The 23554-nt window shown below is 37.7% G+C and overlaps 2 protein-coding genes across 3 annotated transcripts in view; both read right to left on the reverse strand.

Moving 5' to 3' along the window:
• The window catches only part of SNX1 (sorting nexin 1), a 587700-nt gene extending 582577 nt beyond the window's left edge, over positions 1–5123 (reverse strand). Inside the window, exon 1 of the mRNA XM_052646183.1 lies at positions 5120–5123. The gene's annotated coding sequence lies outside the window, so the exon portion shown is untranslated. The remainder of the gene's footprint in view (positions 1–5119) is intronic.
• The window catches only part of USP3 (ubiquitin specific peptidase 3), a 96263-nt gene that overhangs the window by 53364 nt on the left and 19345 nt on the right, over positions 1–23554 (reverse strand). Inside the window, exons 1-3 of one of the 2 annotated variants that reach the window (XM_052646185.1) lie at positions 14434–14461; positions 12589–12667; positions 11472–11603 (exon numbers count right to left, since the gene is read on the reverse strand). In XM_052646185.1, the coding sequence (XP_052502145.1) occupies positions 11472–11500 (29 nt within the window). In that variant the 5' untranslated portion in view covers positions 11501–11603; positions 12589–12667; positions 14434–14461. Of the gene's footprint in view, positions 1–11471; positions 11604–12588; positions 12668–14433; positions 14462–15514; positions 15576–23554 lie in introns of those variants that run through there. The other variant, XM_052646184.1, reaches the window with a different exon arrangement.

Consider the following 23554-nt stretch of genomic DNA (forward strand, 5'->3'; position numbering starts at 1 on the left):
TCTAATTCAAGATTTTCTAGAATCAAAAGGAACACCTGCCAATATTCAACATAAGAGAAAACATCACCCCATGACTTACATTTTTTACCTATAGCACAGTGCACATGAAGGAGCTAAATTTAAAGATCCAGAGAGAAAAAGCTTGTTTTTGACATAGCTAGACAGGTATGAGAATTTATGTTAAAATTTAAACTATTCATACTATAAGTTAATAATGGTTTTACACATTTCAACATGAACAAATATGCAAGAGATTTAAAATGCAATAGCATTATGTAAGTTGGCTCTAATAGCTACAAGAAAAATTAAAGAATGCTTTGTTGACATGAATAAATTTAGAGCTGATTTTCAGTATATACAATGGCCCTTTGAATTTGATATTGATAATACTGAGTTGTTACAAGAGTGAGTGGATTTACCTAACTTAGATACAGTTTTGAAACTGATATGCTTTTGCCTCAGTCAATTATTCTAAAAAAAAGATGTCAGTCCTGTCAGTACAGATGTCAAGTATTAAAGAAAATGGGGGTTTGGGGGGCGGTACTTTATTGGAAAAAATTTTAATAGTGTTTGGAATCTACATTTTCAATGGCAACTCTTCTGACTAAATACAGATCAAGCATTTCTCATGAAAAGTTAGCATCTGAATGGAAATGTGCTATATGTATAAAATATCACACTGGATTCTGAAGGTTTCATATTTCAAGAAAAGATACCAACTATCTCTAATAATTCTACATGGATTACCATGTTGACATGGTAATACTGGGTTGGCCAAAAAGTTCATTCAGGTTTTTCCGTAAGATCTTAGAGGGTCAATAACACCTTATGACAAAACCAGAACAAACTTTCTGGCCACCCAATATTTTGGATAACCAGGTTAAATAAAATATACAATTTAAATGAATTTACCTGTTTGTCTTTGCTTTTTTATTGTGGCTACTAGAAAATTCTGTATTAATACATGATGAATTATTTCTCTTGGACAGGACTGCTGGCCTAGAAAATATCTAAGACACTGGCTGCTCTACTATTCTATAATACTACCATTGTCATAAAGAGGTAAGAAGTATAACTTCAATGAACTAGAAGAAATCAATTGATTTTGGCTGAATTTCGTCTTAAAAAATTTTAGGATTTCACAATTGTCCTTATTTCCAAGAGTAGATTTCAGAAATTCTTACAGTCACTAAGAAGGACATTTACTTCTAGGCTTCTAACTTTCGTCCTGTCTGAATTCATCACACTATACAAGCATTATCTGATGACAATGATGAAAGGAAAGCACCTGCTTCCATAGGTCAAAACTTCCAGGGGCGTCTGGCATGTGGTACAGAGCCAGTAAATGTCGGCTTCCTTCCATTGTGTGACCAGGGCTGCCTTATAACACACCCTTCTCTAGCCGGCCCCATTCCCTGTGTGTTGATTTCTTCTTCCTCCCTGGCCCAGAGGTCAAAAGAAAATAAGTAACAGAAGTAGGAAATAAATAAGGATTTAAATGCTGTCTGATGCCTTGAGCTGAGACACTGCTTTCAAAGTGGAAACTCTCCCATTAATACTGGTATTAAAAAGTCCCAAGACAAACAGAAGAATTTAAAGTAAACAAGTTCTAAGAATCTCTTCCTGCTTTGCAATTATGTTGAAGATATTAGGTCAGAATTATGCTTGCCTCTAACACCTGAAAAAAATGAGCCACCATTCTTGGTTTTCCCTCCCAAGGAGATTACACCAGAAGAAGAAGTACAAAGGAGTACATAACTTGTAGGCTGTGTTCCAGAGCTTCCAGACTGGGCATCAGAAACTTAGAGGGCATGTCCCATTTTGAATAAATATTGTTATAAAATACAGCTAAATGTCTTAAGGTGAAAATACACCTGGGTCCCAAAATGTAACTGCAATAATATAAAAAGTTGTTCTCTTTTTCTTCTTTCTACTGAGAAATTGGAGCTGAGGTGCAGGTTTTGGCATCTTTTCATTCATATAAATAGGACTTCATGTGTCTAACAAACAAAAGTCAGGAACTATCTATATTACACAGCCAACTTTTAGGCTATTGAATTAATACTAAAGCAAGTTTACATTTCATGATTTCAGGCGATTCTTCAAGTAAAGATGGACCTCTACTAGACTACTTGTCTGATACAGAGAATATTTACTTCTGTATTTACTGAAAAGAAAGAAATGCTTAAGAAAATTGAAGTAAACTGGACACTAAAGACAAAAAATAATACTTAAGAAATCATATTAGACAACATGTTGAAATGTTAGATAAGAAAATGAGATATAAAAAGGCAAGGAAGGAGGATTCTTATCCTTCTCTACTTATAACACATTGAGACAAAGTATACTATCATCTCAGGTATGTAAAAATTAGTCTCAACCCAAATTCCTTGAACCAAACACAATGCTAGTTTTAAAGTATTTTAAACCAATAGTTAATAAACTGATTAAATGTAGAGTAGGGTATTATATACATACTGTTGTTCAAAGCAGAAGATATACAAATAATTTTACCACCTTGCACCAGGTAGCAGGTAAATTTTCATAAGAAATACCAATTATTTACACTATTAAATAATTTGGCAAAAAGATGGATAACATAATTAATTTCAAATTCTGCTACTCTAATACAAAAAAAAAAGGCAAAAAAAATCACTTCATGGCAAATAGATGGGGAAGCAATGGAAACAGTGATAGACTATTTTGGGGGGGCTCCAAAATCACTGAAACTGTGACTGCAGCCATGAAATTAAAAGACACTTTGAAGAAAAGTTATGACCAATCTAGACAGCATATTAAAAAGCAGAGACATTACTTTGCTAACAAAGGTCTGTCTAGTCAAACCTATGATTTCTCCAGTAGCCAAGTATGGATGTGAGAATTGGACTACAAAGAAAGCTGAGCACTGAAGAAATGATGCTTTTGAACTGTGGTGTTGGAGAAGATTCTTGAGAGTCCCTTGGACTGCAAGGAGATCCAACCAGTCCATCCTAAAGGAAATCAATCCTGAATATTCATTGGAAGGACTGATGCTGAAGCTGAAACTCCAAAACTTTGGCCACCTGATGCGAAGAACTGACTCACTGGAAAAGACCCTGATGCTGGGAAAGATTGAAGGCGGGAGGGGAAGGGGATGACAGGATGAGATGGTTGGATGGCATCACCAACTCAATGGACATGAGTCTGAGTAAACTCTGGGAGTTGGTGATGGACAGGGAGGCCTGGCATGCTGTAGTCCATGGGGTCGCAAAGAGTTGGACATGACTGAATAACAAAATTGTCCAATTTCTTCATTACACTGATTTCTTACGCATACATTTTCAGATTTTTTTTTTCTAATTTCTAGTATTTAAAATCATGCCTAATCCTTTTCTATTTTTATTTCTATAACCAACCCCCAAACCCACCTTTTTCCTCCTCCATCTCAACTAATAGTTTCTCCTATACTTTGGCTATTTCCTTTCATATAATATTTGTCCCTGCCCTATCTAAGTACAATTACAGTCAAGTCCATAAATAGCTGTAGCTGAATTAAGCTGTAGTATTTAACAGTCCTGCAATGTCGATTTTATCTAAATTTTCTTCTCTCTCATCTTTCCCTTGCAATCTTCCCTTTCACTTCAGTGTTACCTTCTTTACGCTTAGATTTCAGCTTTCACTTCACACATCAACAACCCCCTTACCCTCCCTCATTTCCATGTGGAACACCATTCACTGTTCAATGGCAAAAAATATTCCTTACTTGGTCATCCCCATCTGTACTTTATTTCCCCATTCTCCAAAAATTAAAACATGCAGCATGGCTCAATCATTTTCTCATCCTGAAATTTAATATGGTTTACCTCCTTTTAAAAATTCTAGTTTTAGAAACACTTGTTTCCTTCCTATTTTCACCCTGTACCTCATGCCCCCTCTAATTATAAAGGCAAAACACAGGTCCATTAAGGCAAAATCTTCCAAATTATTTGCAATGGCTTCTAATGAGATTTAAAAATTAGCCACAAAACTGAGTATCCACCACCCACAACACACTTACACATGGCTGTCCTAATTAGAAATGTAAGGAAATCTAACTTAATATATGTACAGTATAAAAAAATTTTAGAAGAATGAGCTAGAGATAAAATAAACTTTTAAAATGTCTTGTTATTCATATCTTTAATACTTTTGTTAAACCAGTATCTCAAAGTACAATATATACACAGGATGAGGTTTGACATTAATGATAATGGATATAAATTCGTATCTCATACAGTCTCATAAACTTTTTGTCCGATTTATCAGATCTGATTGAAAGTGAAGGGGAAAAGTGTTAGTCTCTCAGCTGTGTCCGACTCTGCGACCTCATGGACAGTAGCCTGAAAGGCTCCTCTGTCCATGGAATTCTCCAGGCAAGAATATTGGAGTGGGTTGCCATTTCCTTCTCCAGGGGATCGTCCCAACCCAGGGATGAAACCCGAGTCTCCTGCACTGCAGGCAGATTCTTAACCACTGAGCCACAGGGGAAGTCCTAATCAAATCTGATTAGTCTGTGTTTTTATTTAGGTTGCTAAGTCACTTCAGTCGTGTCTGACTCTGTGCGACCCCACAGACGGCAGCCCACCGGGCTCCCCCATCCCTGGGATTCTCCAGGCAAGAACACTGGAGTGGGTTGCCATTTCCTTCTCCAGTGCATGAAAGTGAAAAGTGAAAGTGAAGTCGCTCAGTTGTGTCCAACTTTTAGCGACCCCATGGACTGCAGCCCACCAGGCTCCTCCATCCATGGGATTTTCCAGGCAAGAGTACTGGAGTGGGATGCCATTGCCTTCTCCATTATTTAGGTAGTCAACATTTTTATTTTGTAATGTGTTTGATGAGATCAAAGTAAGAGTGTAGTATGTCAGCTTGCCTTTTCCTTTTTCACCAGTATTTGTGTTATTATCATTACTGTTTTCATCTTGAAGGATTTTTTTTCCTCGTAAAAATCTGTCCAAATGTTTATTCACTTGATGAGGGTTGATTTTTGGTAACATAAAGTAAATCCATGTAACTGAGCAGACAAAAAACACAGCAGCATACTGCACAAGGCTAATAAAAGCGAACAAGGGTGAGGCCACCACACATGCAGCTGATTCAGGACACTCTGTGTAGCTCATGACAGAACCATCTAGTCCACGGACAGCTGGCAGTAGGTATATTAAAATATTTGCCTATGATTTTTTCAGAAGTTCTGATATTTTCTTCCCATATGTTCCAGGACATTGTTTTAGAGACCACTGCACTAAAAACTAGACTCCTAACACAGAGCTGGTTAGTTCTCAATGAATATTTACTTATTGAATAAAAGCAACATATCCGCTATTCTGATTTTTCGGGATGTTGTTCACATTATATTCGAGGATTATCATGTTCATCAGTTCCTGTCTCCAGGGAAAATTTTTGAAGGCAAAACCTTAAGGGGGAAAGGAACTGCTCGTAATGCCAAATCTTCAAACAGGATCTATCGCTTTGCTTTGGTGTCTTTCATTAATACACTTATTCCTAGATTTAGTTTGTAATTTTTGTCCTATGTTGAATGCTTTTTTGTTCATCATTTCCATTTTTAACTAATAAAGAGAAACCTGTTAGTTTTTGTATATTTATCATGTATCACAAAGGAGATCAGTCCTGGGTGTTCACTGGAAAGCCTAATGTTGAAGCTGAAACTCCAATCCTTTGGCCACCTGATGCAAAGAGCTGACTCATTTGAAAAGACCCTGATGCTGGGAAAATTGAGGGCAGAAGGAGAAGGGGACGACAGAGGATGAGATGGTTGGATGGCATCACCGACTCAATGGACATGGGTTTGGATGGACTCTGGGAGTTGGTGATGGACAGGGAGGCTTGGCATGCTGCGGTTCATGGGGTCGCAAAGAGTCTCACACAACTGAGTGACTGAACTGAACTGACCATTTCAAAATTAATTATTAGTTCCACTTGTTTTCTACTAAAGTCTCCTTGAGTTCTCTGGGCATTGAACAATTTGAAAGCAGAAATAATTTGTTCTTTTTTCCAAATTTATACCAATTATTTACTTATTCTGTCTTATTTCAATGACTAGAACTGCAAAAGTAATGTTTAATAACAGTGGTGATGATGTAAGTAATGACTGAAAGTATCTGTCTTGTTTCTGATTTTAATGGAAACAGCTTTAGTATTTCATCAATTTGCATATGATGCTTGCTTTCTTTTGGGGGGACCATCCTATTTTAATAGTTTCCTTTTATTTCAATGTTATTAGTTTTTAAGAATCAGAAATTGTTTATTTATAAATGTACCTTTGCTTCTAATGGTACAATAATCTGGGATTTCCTTTAAAAATGAATGTGTTGGCAGACTTGTGAAACTGACTCAGTAATTACATATTTTTCTTTTTGACACATCTTCCTGGGTTAGACTGGCTTTAAGTTATACTTATTTACAACTGACATTTTCTTTTTGGAGTTTCTATCAGATTTTTGTCTTATGGTTTTGAAAGTTTCATAATATTAGTATACTCAATGTTAAATTTTAATAGTCTGAGGCTGCACTATCTGACACAGTAGCTACCAGATACATGCTGCAATTTAAACATTAAAATGAAACAGAACATTCAGCTCCTCAGTCCCACCAGCCACTTTTAACTGTTCAACTGCTACCATATTATATGACACAGATGTCAGACTCAAAACAAAGAAAACTCTCTTTCTCAGCTTTAAAACCCTACAGCTCTCTCCATTCCTGTTGGCAGTGCTATTGAAGCTACCCAAGCCACAAGGCTGCACATCATACTCTTGAAATACTAACAAGCCTCCCAGACCAAACCCACCTTCACTCTCGTGAAACAAGAGGAAGTCATCATACAAATGAACCTGATTTTTGTTTTTAAGCAACAGTAAAGAAACAAGTCCTTTAATCTACTGGCTATACAGCAATCATTATATAGTAAGCTGTGTATAATACTAATACAAAGAAAATAAAAACTTTTATGCAAAAAGGACCCCTCAAGAAAGAGCAATGACAAATCGATCACTAAGTTTTAAATTATGTGTCATCCCTTGTGTAACAGATACCATAATGTGATGTCTAGAACAAACTCTGACCTCCAGCTTTATTATAATGACAGATATAGTTACAGAGAGCAAACCACAAACCAAGCAAAGCTGATATTCCAATGACTTCATCTATTTCAAACCAAGAAAAGTTAAATCCAAAGCACTCTTTTAGAAAGCAAGCTTATTTTTAAATTCTCTTTTATTCAATTCTAATGTACTGCCATCAACTAAACCAATTTTGGAAAACTAGAATACCTGCAGAGAAAACCCATTCCCTTTGTTAAAAGCAGACAAGTACTAGCTTATTAAGAGCCTTTTGTTTTCAGACTACGAGTTAAAGTTTCTTTTTAATAAAACTTCAAAATACTGTTTTTAAATAAACAAAATTCTTCCTGTTCTCTAATCTTTACAACACTGAAAATCTGTGTCCAAAACGTTTATAAGGATAGTCAACAAAAGATCTTTTTAATCACAACTGCCTTTGAAAATGATTCAGCACACATTTAAGCCCACAAATAAAAGCTTTACTTTTATAAGTTTTTGTTAAAACTGCTATTTGTTATGGGTGTTTAAAATCTAAAATACAAGCCTTTTTTCTAGACAAGTGAATCGACTCACATTTCATAATATTTCTTTGTTTGAAACAGTGCTTTAAAACATTAATTACTTTGCCAGGAAGGAAAAATTCCAGTAATTTAGTTTTACTATTCCTTTCATACTTCTGAATCTTCAGAAATTCAGTTTTGTTGATAAGCTGACAAGACTATGTCAGATGCCAACAATGACTTGTTCAACATTTTAAATCTATTAACTGTAAATGTCTGGTTATGAGCGATGTTGAGCATCTTTTCATGTGTTTGTTGGCTATCTGTATGTCTTCTTTGGAGAGGTGTCTGTTTGGGTCTTCTGCCCATTTTTTGATTGGGTTGTTTGTTTTTCTGACATTGAGCTACAGGAGCTGCTTGTATATTCTGGAGATTTGACAATGTTTCTTAATGAATTCTATCTAAAATACAAGAGGAAAAAAAGTCAAATAAAAGTTCCTAAATTTAATTTTTGTTTCTTTTTGACACAATAATATGTACCACATACAGTTCCATCTGCAGTGACTACGGGAGAGAATCTGGAGTGGGAGGAGAGGAAACACTACACACAAAAATCTGAACGCCTGCCCTTGTGTGAAAATCTGGAGAGTTTCATTTTTATTAAAATTTTCATTTGTCTCCTGAAAGAGTGGGTTTGTGTCAAGCCAAAATGATCCCTTCTGGTACTGGCTTCCCTCTTTTGAGATCATGACCCACTTTATGTTGTTCTGCCTCCTTGACGCCTGCTTCTTCTGGGTGTGCTGTTTATACAGGAAGTGAAAGGACCTGCTCTGCAAGACTGTCCCTCTCAGGAAGTCAGTGGAATAGCTCACATATGCTGTGATTTGGCTCTTCTTCAGGAAAAGTGTTCTGCAGCTCCTCAGTCCTCCAAGAGGATCGAGAGGGTTACAGCAGTATAGTTTTGGTATAACCTTCACCACTTTTGGAAAATAGCGAACAAAAGTCAAATCTTTCAAACATCTACTGCCTACTCAGCACCAGACACTGAGTACTGCGGACGATACAAAGATCTGACAAACGGTTCCTGAAGTCCCCAAGGACATTTACAAATAACTAACATGCAGCTGGAAATTACAAGTATCCCAGGGACTGTGAACTTAGGAGAGATTATATCCAGCTACAATTGGAGCTTGGGGTGGGGGAGGGGCGTGCAGACAGTTCAGTAATAAGTTCATAAAGGATATGCAAAAACAGGACAGGGCAGGGACTCATGGAAAGGGGAAAGAAACGATAGAAGAACTGCAGCCCTTAGAGCAGGTTTCAACTTCTTCAGAGGACAAAGCACATGGAAAAGGAGCCTTAACATTAGCTACAGTCAAAATAATAACTAATAATCAAATAGGTTAAACCTAATACACCAATATTTTATCTCTGAAGCAAACCAATCAGTCTAACCAAAAGAAATGTATATACAAGGAAAATCTACAAACTAAAGCAAAATTACTAAGGTGCACTGAAAAATACTCACACGTACACACACACACGCCATACAGAAAAAAGAAATCTTTTTTGTTTCTTAATCATTGAGAGGTGTGGGAGAAATGTTGAACTACAGCTCCACCAGCTTATCACTATCACAGATTTCTTGTAGGCTGTCAGTATAAAACTGCAGGATGATTCTCTAGCATTTTGTTCTAAACCCACAAATGAGACGGTTATGTGACCAGCTGCAGCTCCCTTCCTGCATTTCAGAAGCTCTGGGTGTCCACACACTTGCAGCTCTGTATAGCCTCACACAAAAGACTGGCAGTTGGCCAAGAAGCCCCTGCCATGGTGTATATTCCCCAAGGTTCAAGATCTACCACTTAATTCCAATTCAGCCATGAAATGACTTGTACTTTAGTACCCTAGACGAAATGAAAGCAAATTAAAGTCCAGTCGAAGTTAATAAAGGTATTCCTCCAAAATGCAATATACAAAGATGTTAAAGTACATAGTCTATTATTTTTAAAGAGACCTACAAATAGAATTCTACTCCATTAAGAAAATTCTAAGATAATTCTTTAAATTTCTTCAAGAGTTACTATTCCTTCATAATCTTACTAATAGCAACAAAACCCACTGTACACAGAGACCCAACTGTATTTCCAAACTTTCCCATTAAGCATCTCATGCACATTGCTAACTATCAAGAAGAATGAAAGTTCTCAACATCTGGTGCATACAGATTGACACAACCTACAATGATGACTTAGAGACAGATACCCCAAGAATGATCTTAATTTCTGCCGTTGAAGGAGAAATACTCACAACTTTATAGAAACACACAGTTCTGTCAGTTAGATGGTTGTGTCATTCTAGTATATAAGTGTCCTGAGGGAAAGGGGGAAAATCTAATGAAAATACATTAACACCTTGGCTAATGCTTAATTTTTGTAGGAAGGAGTGTTTCATGAGATTAAACAACAATAAACTGAGCACTAGGTTCAGAAAATCTTCACGAGATTTTCACTTTTACTGATGTTTTTGCCTGCTTCTAGCTTGTCTCTCAGGTCTGGACATCGTCCACACAAAGAATCACTGAAACAGTAGCGATCTGGAGGACTAAATCTTAATATGGTTTATTCAGCAGCCACAGCATTATAACCGTAAACTTGTAAAAATGTAAACTTGGGAAGCCATTGACCTTTCTCCCTGCCTTTTGATGGACACCTTTCTACAATACAATAGTCAACCAATGATACAGAAAGCATACAACTTCAGTAGAAAGTGTGAATCAAAAGCAGTATTTGGACCTTAAATCCCCATTCCTGCCCAGTATTGCCTTCATGTATTGTTTTTGCCACACAGCATTCAAGGGCTGTATGGCAAAAACAAAAACCAAAGGGCTCCTTTCAATGTCAAAACCTTTCAAATTCAGTAAAATGATTAAAAACAATAAAGATTTATTCACAACTTACTAGTCAAGGAAGGAGATTTGCTTCACACCAAAGTAAAACTGTGAAATACACTGACTCTCTGAGCATACCAAATGGATGTGGATTGTTAAATATCACTTGTAACCTAAATAACCTGTTCTAAGTAGTCAGAAAAATTCTTACTTTATTGTCATTTATATGAAACAGACCTGTATAGTGTATCACAAAGAGAGAATAAGGCCTCCAATATCCTTTTACAGGATGTGATACTTTAAAAAAAAAAAAAAATTAGCCTGAGGATTTCCCTGGTGGTCCAGTGGTTAAGAATCTGCCTACCTATGCTGAGGACTCAGGTTCAATCCCTGGTTGGAGAACCAAGATCCCACACGCTGCAGGGCAACTAAGCCCAATGCAGCCAAATACATAAAAAGAAAAAATAATTTAAAAAGGAATTAGCCTAAAAGACTACACGTGAAATTCTTAACATTTACCTACAGAGAAGAGGAGGAGAGTGGAACTGTGTTTGGACAGGAGAGACTGTCAAAATAATCTTTTAAACAAAGAAGTGAAGATTTTAAGATTATGTAACAAGATGTAAACTGGAACAGTAGGAACATGGATTTCTATCATGTTATTCTTTAATTAAAAACAAAACAAGAAAAAGAAAAGAAATCATAATGAACAACAACAGTTACCTTTCGTTTCCCTAAAGCTTAGTAGGATGGGAAGAAGAGGCAGCCAAGAAGTGGAAAGCGCCGTGCAAGCTTACATCTGAATGATCAAGGACAGGCAGTCCTGACAGCCCCAGCCCTCTGTGCATCCCCACAGGTCCAGAGGGCAGTGCTGGCAGCCCCCACTGGCTTAGAGACTAGAGGAGGGGAAACAGCCAGGAGACAAGCAAACACTTGTTCACACAGAGTAAACGAATATCATTTTCAGAAAGTATTAATACTTACCAGTATGTACTGTAGCTACTGCAATCCATACACACCGTGTGCTGTGCTTTTTCTTGCTTTTCTGATTTCTTATGGTTGGTTAAGGGTATTTGTGCATCTTCATAATGTTTTTTTGCATGGCCATTCACATACCTTCCAAAAATCAAATGAAAATTTATTTTAATCTAAATACTGCTTTGGAAGTTAAAATAGCAGGAGATGATAATAAAATTAGATGGTAATCAAATAAGAATGAGAAAGAATTCCTAATAAAGTACATTCAATCCTATAACAGCATTCATCACTTGGTGATTCATTAAGCTGAGTTCTTAAAACATGCTCCTTTTTTGCAAACATACAATCAACTTTTAATTATACACAAGACTGGGCTAGGCAAGGAAAGGCGCTATCTATTTAAATCAGTTTTAATACCACCTATCAACTCCTTTGCTGATTCTTTTGCTAGTCTTTTCCTTTTTTAAGCTTTTCTCAGGCTGCTAGCCCCCAACTCAGGCTATTATCAAAGACAAGCTTTGTAAACTGAATTACTCAATCACTGTCCACAGGGCCACAAGCTCTGCTTGGGTTTCTGCTTAATATAAAACATGAGAGTCAGACATGGAAACAGGATAATCTCCCATCTCTTTCTCATCAATATGGCTTCAGATCTTTTATTTGAATGCCTGAATAATCACTCCACTAACATGGAAATAGGGCTTGTTTAAAAGAAATCCTAACAAAACACAAATCATCTCAAGCTTATATAAACTGTTATTTCTTACTACATAGACAAAGATAATCAAAGGTTGACTATAGTCATAAAAATTTTCTAACACTTTCCAACTCAGATTTAACAAATCATTTTATCACAAAAAGCAAAATGAAATTTAAATAAAGTTTCATCTATACCTTCGCCTAAACACTGTACAATATAATGCCACAACTGACTACTACTTAAAGACCTTCATAAAGCAAAAACTTTCCAGTTACTAGCGAACAGCCAGTTTATAGACGGTAAGGACTAATTGTAAACTAAGAAGAGGCAAAACAATTGTTGCTTATATAGTAACAAAATCTGCTCAGAGAGTTAAGGTGACATTCTCATAAGGTTCCTTAATTGTACAGGAGCAACACTTACCTTGGAGAAAGTAGGATAGTTTTTGGTAAGCAGGGAGGATCACGGGCTTCCCTGGTGGCTCAGACAGTAAACAATCTGCCTGCAAAGCGGGAGACCTGGGTTTGATTTCTGGGTTGGGAAGATCCCCTAGAGAAGGGCATGGCAACCCACTCCAGTATTCTTTCCTGGAGAATCCCATGGACAGGGGAGCCTGGTGGGCTACAATCCATGGGGGTTACAAAGAGCTGGACACGACTGAGCGACTAAGTACAGCAGAGGGAGGATCAACTGCCAAGCCCAGCCTCTCTACCCGAGGAAAACTAGAGGCATCAGAGGCACTACTAATGTCAATGGGATCATGTTTCCTCCCATTTTTTTCACTATAATAAACATAGTAAAGACTTGTGTGTAGGGTCTTCTGTTCACAAAAGTGGACTAAAATGAATTTAAAAATATAAATAATTAAGAGTATAAATTCAAAAATTAGACAGCCTAGGTTTAAAAGTAGGCTTTGTCACATGCTGGTCTGGTAAGCTTGGGTGAGTTACTTCACTTCTCTACTTCTGTTTCTCATCTATAAAACTGAGATAATAGTACTTATACCCTATGGGCTGCTGCTGCTGGTGATTATTATTATAATCCATGGCTCAGAAGGCATGCATGCATGAATGAATGAATGAATGAATGAATGAAGGTCAGTTTTATTTTACTTGTATTTTCCTTTATATGCTTACTTACTATCCATTCAGAATCTCAATAACGTAACTGCTTAGAAAGTCATCACATTAAACATACTTCAAGATAACACACTGGACAGATCAGAAAACATCCAATATTTAACTAAAAGATAACTTCCAAGGAACCCTATAGGTTCAGTATCTAATCAGCTCAATAGCCTATGCTTACATGTTTTTGTACTGTGCCATGAAAAACAACAGTAATATTTACGAGTACCCTCAGAATCCCATAAAAGTCAATATGGAACAATAATAAAGGCATTACCACTTTCAAGTCTTTGAAAACTGATCATCTGAACAGAGTATATAGTTCTTTATTAACCATACTGGAGCCTCTAAATGTACTAGATGTTTTCATGGTTGCTATAATAAATTTCAGTGATAAAGTAAGAAGTGTACTAAAGAGGACATTAAGATTAGCAATGTTTTGGCTAATATTCAAATACATATCAGAAGTTAACAGTCATGTATAAACTACTATAAAAATAAACATTTCCCTCATCCAGTTTTAGATTTTAACCAGATAATTTGGTCTAAAAAAGGAAAAGTGTCATTATACAACATCACAGATTTTTTAATGATACAAAAACTGGAAAAATAACTTAAATGGTACGGTGTCATAACGGCCAATAAGATATATAACTCAAATACACTACCGATAAACTATATTTCCTAGCTCAAAGAATATTCAATTTAAGACTCCCCTATAGACAAGAGATCTAAATTACTAAAAAAATCAGAATTCTTGGCAGTCAACACCCAGGATTATATGATAAAAGAAAAATAGCCAATCAACTGTATAAAATGAAGATTCAAATGCAAGGTACTCTCATTATCTATGTAATCTACTTGATCATATTTCTCTGAAACTATGTCAAATTTCTAAACCTAAGATTGATTGCAACTGGAAACATACTACCTACAGAGCCTAGAAAATTTTCCATTTATTCTTCTAATACTTACTTAGAGAACTAAGTGTTGCTTGCTATTAAGAACCTTAATCTCTCTAATTTTTGAGAGTTTGTCAGGTCTTTTTGTTGACATATGACCTTCCAGATTTTGGTTGTAGAGCACTAGGAGGCAACTGGAGGACAGAACTATATAAATTTTATTGCATTATAATTCTCACCTCTCAAAATCTAGGAGAGGAATCTGTCTCTTCAAGTGCAGAATTTAAGTGCTTCTACTTCTCTTCTTTTTTTTTTTTTTTTAAATGTTATCTGTACAAAGTATTTTCAGGTTCCCCAAATCCTAGAGATTTCAAAACCACAACAACCACAATTAAGATATGCAGTTAACATTTTCCAAAAGCACTCTTACGTGTACATGGAAAAAAAAATACTCAATTCCAGACTGAAAATATGAAAAATCAAACATTAACTGAATGAAGATGCTCTCTTCATGCATTGAGTGTTTACAAATAATAATGGGGAAGCCACCCACATAAACACAATATAAATTTCAGACTGTAGGACTTAGTATGATTTCCCATCCCCTCGCTGCTAAGCTACTAACTTCTGAAGTAAATTCAAAGCAGATTTTCTAAGCTAAAAGAGCCATAGAAATAAAGTGCCTACTACTCGGCACACCAAGTCTGATACTTATTTGAGTTTGTGTTAGAAGAAAGAGTTACTAAAATAGTTGATATTTAAGTAACATCATTTTGAAGCCAAGAACTAGGAGGGAAAGCTTAGGCTTGAACCAGGCTTGGGAGTGTTAAGTCCCTAGAAAGCAAAAATGTTCTAATGGAACAGTGAAATATTTGGTACGTCTTAGACACCGTTAATAATGGACTTCACAGTGAGACCATTGTCAAGGGAATTCCTGTATCTGTTTTGTTTTCAGAGGAATGATATGGGATCTGGGATTTGATTCAAAGGTCAGTAAAGGTAGGGATGAGGTAGGTAACAGGGGAAACAAAACTGGCCACATGCCCATCAAATCTTCTAGAAGACTGTCTTGGTCATCACATTCTTCTGAGTATCAACAGAAAGGGGTCCCCCCCACCCCAGCCACTAGCGTTTCCTCAGTTCCACCGCTGAGCAAAGGGATTCTGTTAGGAGAGGGAAGCCCTACAGAGAAGTATGTACACACCATGATTAAACAATGGTGCTAAATAAATCCAAATCGATGAAACTTTGACCAAAGCTGAAAGGTAAACTGAAAACAAGCAAGCTGGGCAGTTAAGTAACAATAAGTGTGTCACCTACCTTCCACAGTGGACACTTGAACAAGTCAGACAGACCCAGGGGCTTTTGTTGGACCGGCACACTAATAAAAAGAAAAATACACAATATACCAATTGTATCATGTTATTTCCCAGTTTCTCCCCTAATCTGTAATAACACATCCTGTGATTAAGTTATAAATTCCATGGCTGCTTAGGTGCATGGAGATCACAAATCCCCGCTTTGTGAGTGCATTTACACAAAATGGCTGCCTAATTAAAGTTACACGGCAAGGAATCCGAACGCATGTCCACAGCAGCTGCTCACTGTCACTGTTGACTCAACTCAAACAGTTTAACCACAAGTTAAACACATTTCTCCTTCATTACTTAGTCCTTTCTGCCATAGTCTCTGACAAGTTAAGGACAATCTATTGTCTCATTAAAAATATTTTCTAAGTCTAATTCTTTGAATCACATGTCTTTACCATACAGACCATAAGGTACTATAAATGACAGCTCTTTCAGTTTATTTAGTGAGAGGCAAAGCCTAAGGATACAATTCAGAAGACTAAGCCCAATTCTTCCCAAATTAATGCCTCAGTTGCATTAAATATAATTCTAAAATTATAACTGCATGTAATTCTAGCTGAGGGTATAATCAGGATATTAATTACTTTGAGTATTTATTATAGGGATGAGGTAGGCAAACAGGGTATGAAAACTTTTAAAATATTGATTACAATTTTGCTTGCTGTGTACTTATTCAATTTTTTCAGCCCTATAAACATAACAGTGATTTTAAAAGGGAAGGGATGTAAGAATCACCTGAAAACAACTTTTTCAAAATACACATGTTCTCCAAGCAGAGACATCTACATTGAGGTGTGGACAGAAGGACCAAAGAGCATGTCTGTTTGAGGAAGGTAACTTCCCAGGTGACTCCCTGAGACAACTACCTGAGAACCACTAGGCAGCCTCCTAGGGGCATGAGAGGGACAGCACAGCCAACACTCAGGATTATAATAAATCGACAGCCTGGCACACAGTATATGCTCAATAAACACTTGTTGAGGCGAATTCAAGTGTCTTAGTTCTAGAAACTAAACTCTTCCAAGATCTGATCCCTACTATATCGGTCTTGCCTAATCAATATGTTACAATCAGCCTTTCTTATTGCTAAGAAAAATTAGCCAACACCGGAAATAAAGTGACTATAAGCCCTTTCAATGTATAATGAAACACATGATATTGATACAATGAATATCCCAAAGATATTTAATTATAATACCACTGTGTGACCTGCTGTTTACTACTGATTAGGACTCAAATTCCATGAAGTTACAGGTAAAATTGTAGGATTTTATTTGGTAGAGATAATAGCTGTCCAGCATACTCCGAGGGCTATGGTTTTACTGCCCTGCAGGACATTAATTGATTTTATATCTAACCTAGCCATTTACTTCAACATTCATTCTTTGGTGTCTGCATTCACTCAATCCCTCAAACGCTCTTGGAACCAGCTTTACCATCCCACTGGTTCCCTCATTACTGAGTTAAATAAGCCTTTGCCATACATTCATTTGTTTAGGAGGGGAGGAGAGGGCAAGGAGGAATAGGGGAACACAATCATACGCTGCTCAAGGGACTCTGCCTGTCTGCCCAGCACAGCGTTCTATTTGCGCCTAAGGAAGTTTGTGCGCGCGTGCTCAGTAATGTCCAACTGCAGCCCATGGGCTTCTCTGTCCGTGGAATTTTCCAGGCAAGAATACTGCAGTGGGTTGCCACTTCCTACTCCAGGGGATCTTCCCCACCCAGGGATAGAACTAGAGTCTCCTGCATTGGCAAGTGGATTCTTCAGCTTTACACCAGCTGGGAAGCCCGTAAGAAAGTTGTCAGTGGCAAAAGTCCCCTTCCAGTTAACCAAGGGCTTTACCTTACCTTTACCTTTCCTTATTGCATTATGTCAACTGCTAAGGGCCGTCCTGAAGGCATTTTAGTTTTTTACTCAGTTGGGTCCCAGTTTGTTATTCATGCATATAAGTCACATGACAAAGAAGAAGGCCAAACTGCTAACAGCTATTTTACGCAGGTACACGGGAAGACCACTGTGAGGCAGTCTCGGCTATTGGCTTTTTATGTGTACACACCCCTCTGGCATCTGATTTATATCAATAAAAACATGACAGTCATATGGTTTGAAAAGAAAGACCTATAAAGTATATTTTTTAAAAGAAAAATAAATTAGAACACAGTTTACTTGAAACAGATAATCCTGGTCTGAGATACAATTTAAAGGGCTAAAAAACTACAAATATTATCTAGTTGTATTCCTCCACAAATCTTTTTCTTTTAGTAAAGACTAAGAAATATTGTATTCAGTCTGGAAAAAAACTTTAATATGATCCTGAAATAAGTAATTATAATAGTAAGTTGTTTTGTTTTTTAAGATTCATTTTCAGTTCAGTTCAGTCGTTCAGTGGTGTCCAACTCTTTGCGACCCCATGAATCATAGCACCCCAGGCCTCCCTGTCCATTACCAACTCCCGGAGTTCACTCAAACCCACATCCATCGAGTCAGTGATGCCATCCAGCCATTTCATCCTCTGTCGTCCCCTTCTCCTCCTGCCCCTAATCCCTCCCAGCATCAGAGTCTTTTCCAATGAGTCAACTCTTCGCATGAGGTGGCCAAAGTACTGGAGTTTCAGCTTTAGCATCATTCCTTCCAAAGAAATCCCAGGGCTGATCTTGCAGTCCAAGGGACTCTCAAGAGTCTTCGCCAACACCACAGTTCAAAAGCATCAATTCTTCGGCGCTCAGCCTTCTTCTAGAACTGGACATGGAACAACAGACTGGTTCCAAATAGGAAAAGGAGTATGTCAAGGCTGTATATTGTCACCCTGCTTATTTAACTTCTATGCAGAATATATCACGAGAAACGCTGGACTGGAAGAAACACAAACTGGAATCAAGATTGCTGGGAGAAATATCAATAACCTCAGATATGCAGATGACACCACCCTTATGGCAGAAAGTGAAGAGGAACTCAAAAGCCTCTTGATGAAAGTGAAAGTGGAGAGTGAAAAGTTGGCTTAAAGCTCAACATTCAGAAAACGAAGATCAGGGCATCTGGTCACATCCCTTCATGGGAAATAGATGGGGAAACAGTGGAAACAGTGGCTGACTTTATTTTGGAAGGCTCCAAAATCACTGCAGATGGTGACTGCAGCCATGAAATTAAAAGACGCTTACTCCTTGGAAGGAAAGTTATGACCAACCTAGACAGCATATTCAGAAGCAGAGACATTACTTTGCCAACTAAGGTCTGTCTAGTCAAGGCTATGGTTTTTCATGTGGTCATGTATGGATGTGAGAGTTGGACTGTGAAGATTCCTTTTAGGTAGAGCATTTTTAAAGTCTTTGTTGTATTTGTTACAATGTTTCTGGTTTTATGTTTTTTGGGGGGTTGTGGCCACTAGGCATGTAGGATCTTAGCTCCCCAACCAGGGACTGAACCCACACTCGCTGCATTAGAAAGCAAAGTGTAACCACTGGACCTGCAGAAAGTCCTCAGGCCCCAAGTTTTTAACCATTAGACGGTTTTGCTTTTTGAACTATGGGAAGATTATTTTTGCCCCGCCTCTGAATGAGGAAAAGAAAACCTAGAACAAAATCACTGTTGTGTTCCCTACCAAGTGTTCACCCCCTTCCCCCACCCTGATGGTTGTAAAGTGTATGCATGGACAAAAAATACATACAATATTGTGATCTAATTTTTCTACTCAGTATAGTAAATGCATTTCTTCGTGTTACTAAATTAGAACATGCGTGCATGCTCAGTCACTAAATTATATCTGACTCTTTTGCAATCCCATGGACTGTAGCCTTCTAGGATCCTTTATCCATGCAATTTTCCAGGCAAGAATACTGGAGTGGGTTGCCATTTCCTACTCCAGGGGATCTTCCTAACTCAGGGATTGAACCCACATCTCCTGCATTGGCAGGCAGATTCTTTAGCCACCAAGAATGGCTCGTCTTATAAAATCTCAGTTACCTCATAAAGTTTTAATTCCTTAGTTTTAAATTTTAAAAAATATGCTAGGCTGAGGGAAGGAAGAATAGGGAAGAAACTGCCTAACACGTGTAGGGGGTGATGAAATGTCTTGGAACAAGATGGGGACGATCGCTGTGGATGTACTGAATGTGCTGCGTTTATCTGCTCATTTCAGATGGTTGGTTTGGGGGAACCCCCCGTGGCCACAGGCTGACTCGGCACTTCACTGGTGAGTGCACAGTCCTGGTTGGAGAACTAAGATCCCACAGCTGCACACCGTGGCAGTAAATAAATTTTAAAAAATTTTTTTAAGGTTAACCTTATGTTTTATGAATTATACCTCAGTTAAATAAATAAATAGGTGCTTAAGACAGGGATAAGGAGAGAGAATAAAAGGAAGTAAAATAGCATTGACATTCCAAAACACTAGAAACAAGTGAGTGTGTCTATTACTAAATCTCAAAAAAAAGACCTCATTTTCTAAATTAAGAAACCAAATTTCTTCTATCACGAATATTTACAATAAGAAAGTTAAGATTTAATGTGTGATAGGACATTTGGTCTTGGCTATTTAAAGGACAGTACTCTCTGAGTGCGTAATACTTTCACAACGGAAGAACATCTGAAGGCTAGGAAACTACAGGGAATAGGGTTATTATGAAGCCATTTATTACACTGCTTTGGTGAATATTCACTCTGTTTAAATATCCCTTATCCAAATTATGAAACCTTTAATGTACCCAGGAAAATTATAAAATAGAAGAAAAAATGCTGGCTGTAATTTAAACGCTCAATTATTGCTACAAATAGAACAGGTCATAACATGAGTAAAAGACTACTACAAATAATCAAAATCATTCTAATCATCTTAAGGGGACGATCTTATTATAAAAGGTAGTCTCAGTTTACAGACAGATGGGTTTCAGATTTATCTGTGGGATGAACACATTTCCTGTGGAAACTGCATTAGAGGTTTGCAGGCTATTCTATAAAACTCTATAAGAACCATTACAAAACTGAAATACTATATTGTGTGTGTGTGTATAAAATAAAACCATACATAGTCAATAAAAATGTTTCTAAGCTATAAACTATTCGACAAAACATAAAAATATTAAACAAAGGTTTTTATTTTTCAAACGGTAAATGCTGGTACTTAAGAGAAAGCGGGTGATAAGGATGGAAACTTATAGAAGTTCAGAATGATAAGCCATAACTGAGAACTCATAAAGGCCCTTTTTATTAGGTCTAATTATACTTCAAGGTGATGTCAGGGCAAGGAAGCCATGCAGTGTATTTCCCACACTGTTACACATGGCCACAGGAGGGTCACTGGACCTCATAAACACAGTCTGGTCTTCTTTCCAGGTTATGATATGTCCTCAGAGTTACTCTCCTCCAGCAATCTGTCCCATATGCCAAGACTCTTGCGGCCCCGAGCCAAGGTCTCCTCTCCCAGCTCCTGGGCATCTCAGCCTGGGGAACAGACACTGTCTAGTTCCCCTCATTCTCTTCCTGCTGCTGTGGCCTCAGGACCCTGCCCTGTTCTCACGCTCAGCCACAAGCTCTGTAAGTTGGCAGAAACACCCCTTTGAAGGGGGTAGAGACTCTTGATCCTCTCCCGAGCTAGGGCCATTCTGCACAAGGTAGAAGCTTTGACACAGGCTGGGCAGGCAAGATAGGTAGAGGAGCCCCAGATTCTAAAACATGCTCATATTCATGCATTCTTGCTAAAGCCCCCAAAAGCTTTAACTCTCTGGAAATCCAGAAGTGACAACTGATGGTGGGAAGGCATCCAAGTGATCTACAAACCAAAGTGGTTTTACTCCCTACTATTCCTATGAAGGGGCTTCCCTGGTGGCTCAGCAGTAAAGACTCCACCTGCCAATGCAGGAGACAGGAGTTCAATCCCTGGGTTGGGAAGATCCCCTGGAGGAGGAAATGGCAACCTACTCCAGTATTCTTGCCTGGGAAATCTCATGGACAGAGGAGAATGGTGGGCTACAGTCTACGGGGTCATAAAAGATTCAGACATGACTTCGCAACTAAACAACAACAACATTCCTATGAAGGGAAGACTGATCTGCTCCTTTACCAAGAGACAAAGAAAGGCAGAAAACTAGGGAGTTCTGTGCTCAAAGAGGCCTATTTACACACGAATACTTTTAGGTTGTGTCAGAAGACAAAATGGCATCGACACTGAATATAAATTTCTTCCCACTGATTTTCAATATCCTTAGTATCCACTACAGAGAATCTAGTAAGATAGAGTACTTTTGATATCCAAGCCCCATCAACAATTCTCCTGGAATCCTACTGTTTAATAAAACGGCATGCACAAGTGCTACGACACAACTTAGTCACCGTCTCTACACGCAAGAATAGTCCAAGCACACAGCGCCGACGGGCAGGCACTTTATAGTGCATCCACCACGCAGCAGTTGCTCCAACTGGCAGAGAGGCTCTTACGCTTCTCGAGAATTCACGATCCTGAGGATGACCAGGGTTCCAGTCCTGGCCCTACCATTACTACTTAAAGAACTGAGAACATCACTACTGTGCTGGGTCTGTTTCTTCACTGTAAAATGAAGACTGAGTGATAAGCATGTCCCCTGTAAGTGTAAAATTATTCAAAGAAGATAAAGCCCAAAATAGATGAAATAATATCATTCCGTATAGATAAAATTCTTCCACTCTCCTAATTTTCTTAAAAGGCTTAACAAAAAGATTAATTGTGAATGTAGTATAATTTTCTAAATCAACACTCTTCAGCTTTTTTTTCTTTTTCTCTGCTCCACAATGCCTGAGAGGCAAGCATTCCCAGCACACTGCCTATCAGTAACAGCAGAGTCGCTGCTGTGGCGTCACTGTTCAAACCCACTGGAGACAAAAGTGCTGCTCCAACAGTGAGACTCAGATCACCATGCCCTCCACCACCAACACACAGAGCTTTTTAAGTGCACCCCTCTAAAAAATTAGCAACCCAGAAGAAAATATTTGTAACTTACATTTGTTTTAAAGAGTCAAGTTCATTTTTATCTATTTAATATCCACCTAGCACATACTATGTGCCAAGCACTACTGTACTTTACTGTGCCACTTTATAGATATTCCTCAGTTAATCCTCTATAGTCCAAAGAGGTGTGTACTATGATTTGGCCTGTTTGATAGATAAGGAAGCAGTGGCATATGACTGAGAAGTTACATACCTTGCTACATTAGTAAGGGACAGAACTGGAACTCAAATTCAATGTTTGAAGGCAGGGACTGCTGCAAAGCAGAAGCCCAGCAAGTTGTTATTTTTGCTTTAAAAAGATTCCATACTATGTGTTCCTGTAAGTGTCATATACCTGTATATAAACTGTTTGACATCTCAAAGGATATATAGTAACTGTTAACAGTCATGTAAAAAGAATGAGATGGGGGACTGGAGCCACACAGCCCTACTTTCAACTATGCTGTCTGAATTTTGTCATAAAGCATTACTTCTTTTACAACAAAAATTAAATTTAAATGTCTTAAATTTAAAGATACTGGTATTATAAAGCCGTCTTAATAAAACAGACTTATTCTAAATTATTAAGCATGAGTGATAAGTGAAAACAAAACCCCAAATTACAACTCTATGGGTCTGAAAACACACCAATGAAAAAACATTTGCAGCTGTTTCTCAAAACACACATACACACACATACACAAATACTCCATGAAAGTATCAACAGCAGAGTTACTCCTCTTGAAATCGAAGGATAGGGCAGAAATATCATAAAAAATTCTATAAATATTCCAGTATATATACGAGTAGAAACAGACTCCAGGACTAACCCAGTTTATCCTCCAACTGATGTATTTTTAGATGTGTTGCTGTTGTTCAGTCGCTCAGAGAGCAAGGCATATAATCTTTATACCATAAACGCTCTCTGAACCATATACTCACAAGCCTATTCTATGCTAAAATTTCTGAAGTCTATCTTCAACTAGAATTCTCTGAAATTACTGCGGTAAGGAGTGAGTGGTAAAGTCACATGG

This window comes from Budorcas taxicolor, chromosome 10 (genome assembly GCF_023091745.1).
Source record: "Budorcas taxicolor isolate Tak-1 chromosome 10, Takin1.1, whole genome shotgun sequence".
Lineage (NCBI taxonomy): Eukaryota > Metazoa > Chordata > Mammalia > Artiodactyla > Bovidae > Budorcas > Budorcas taxicolor.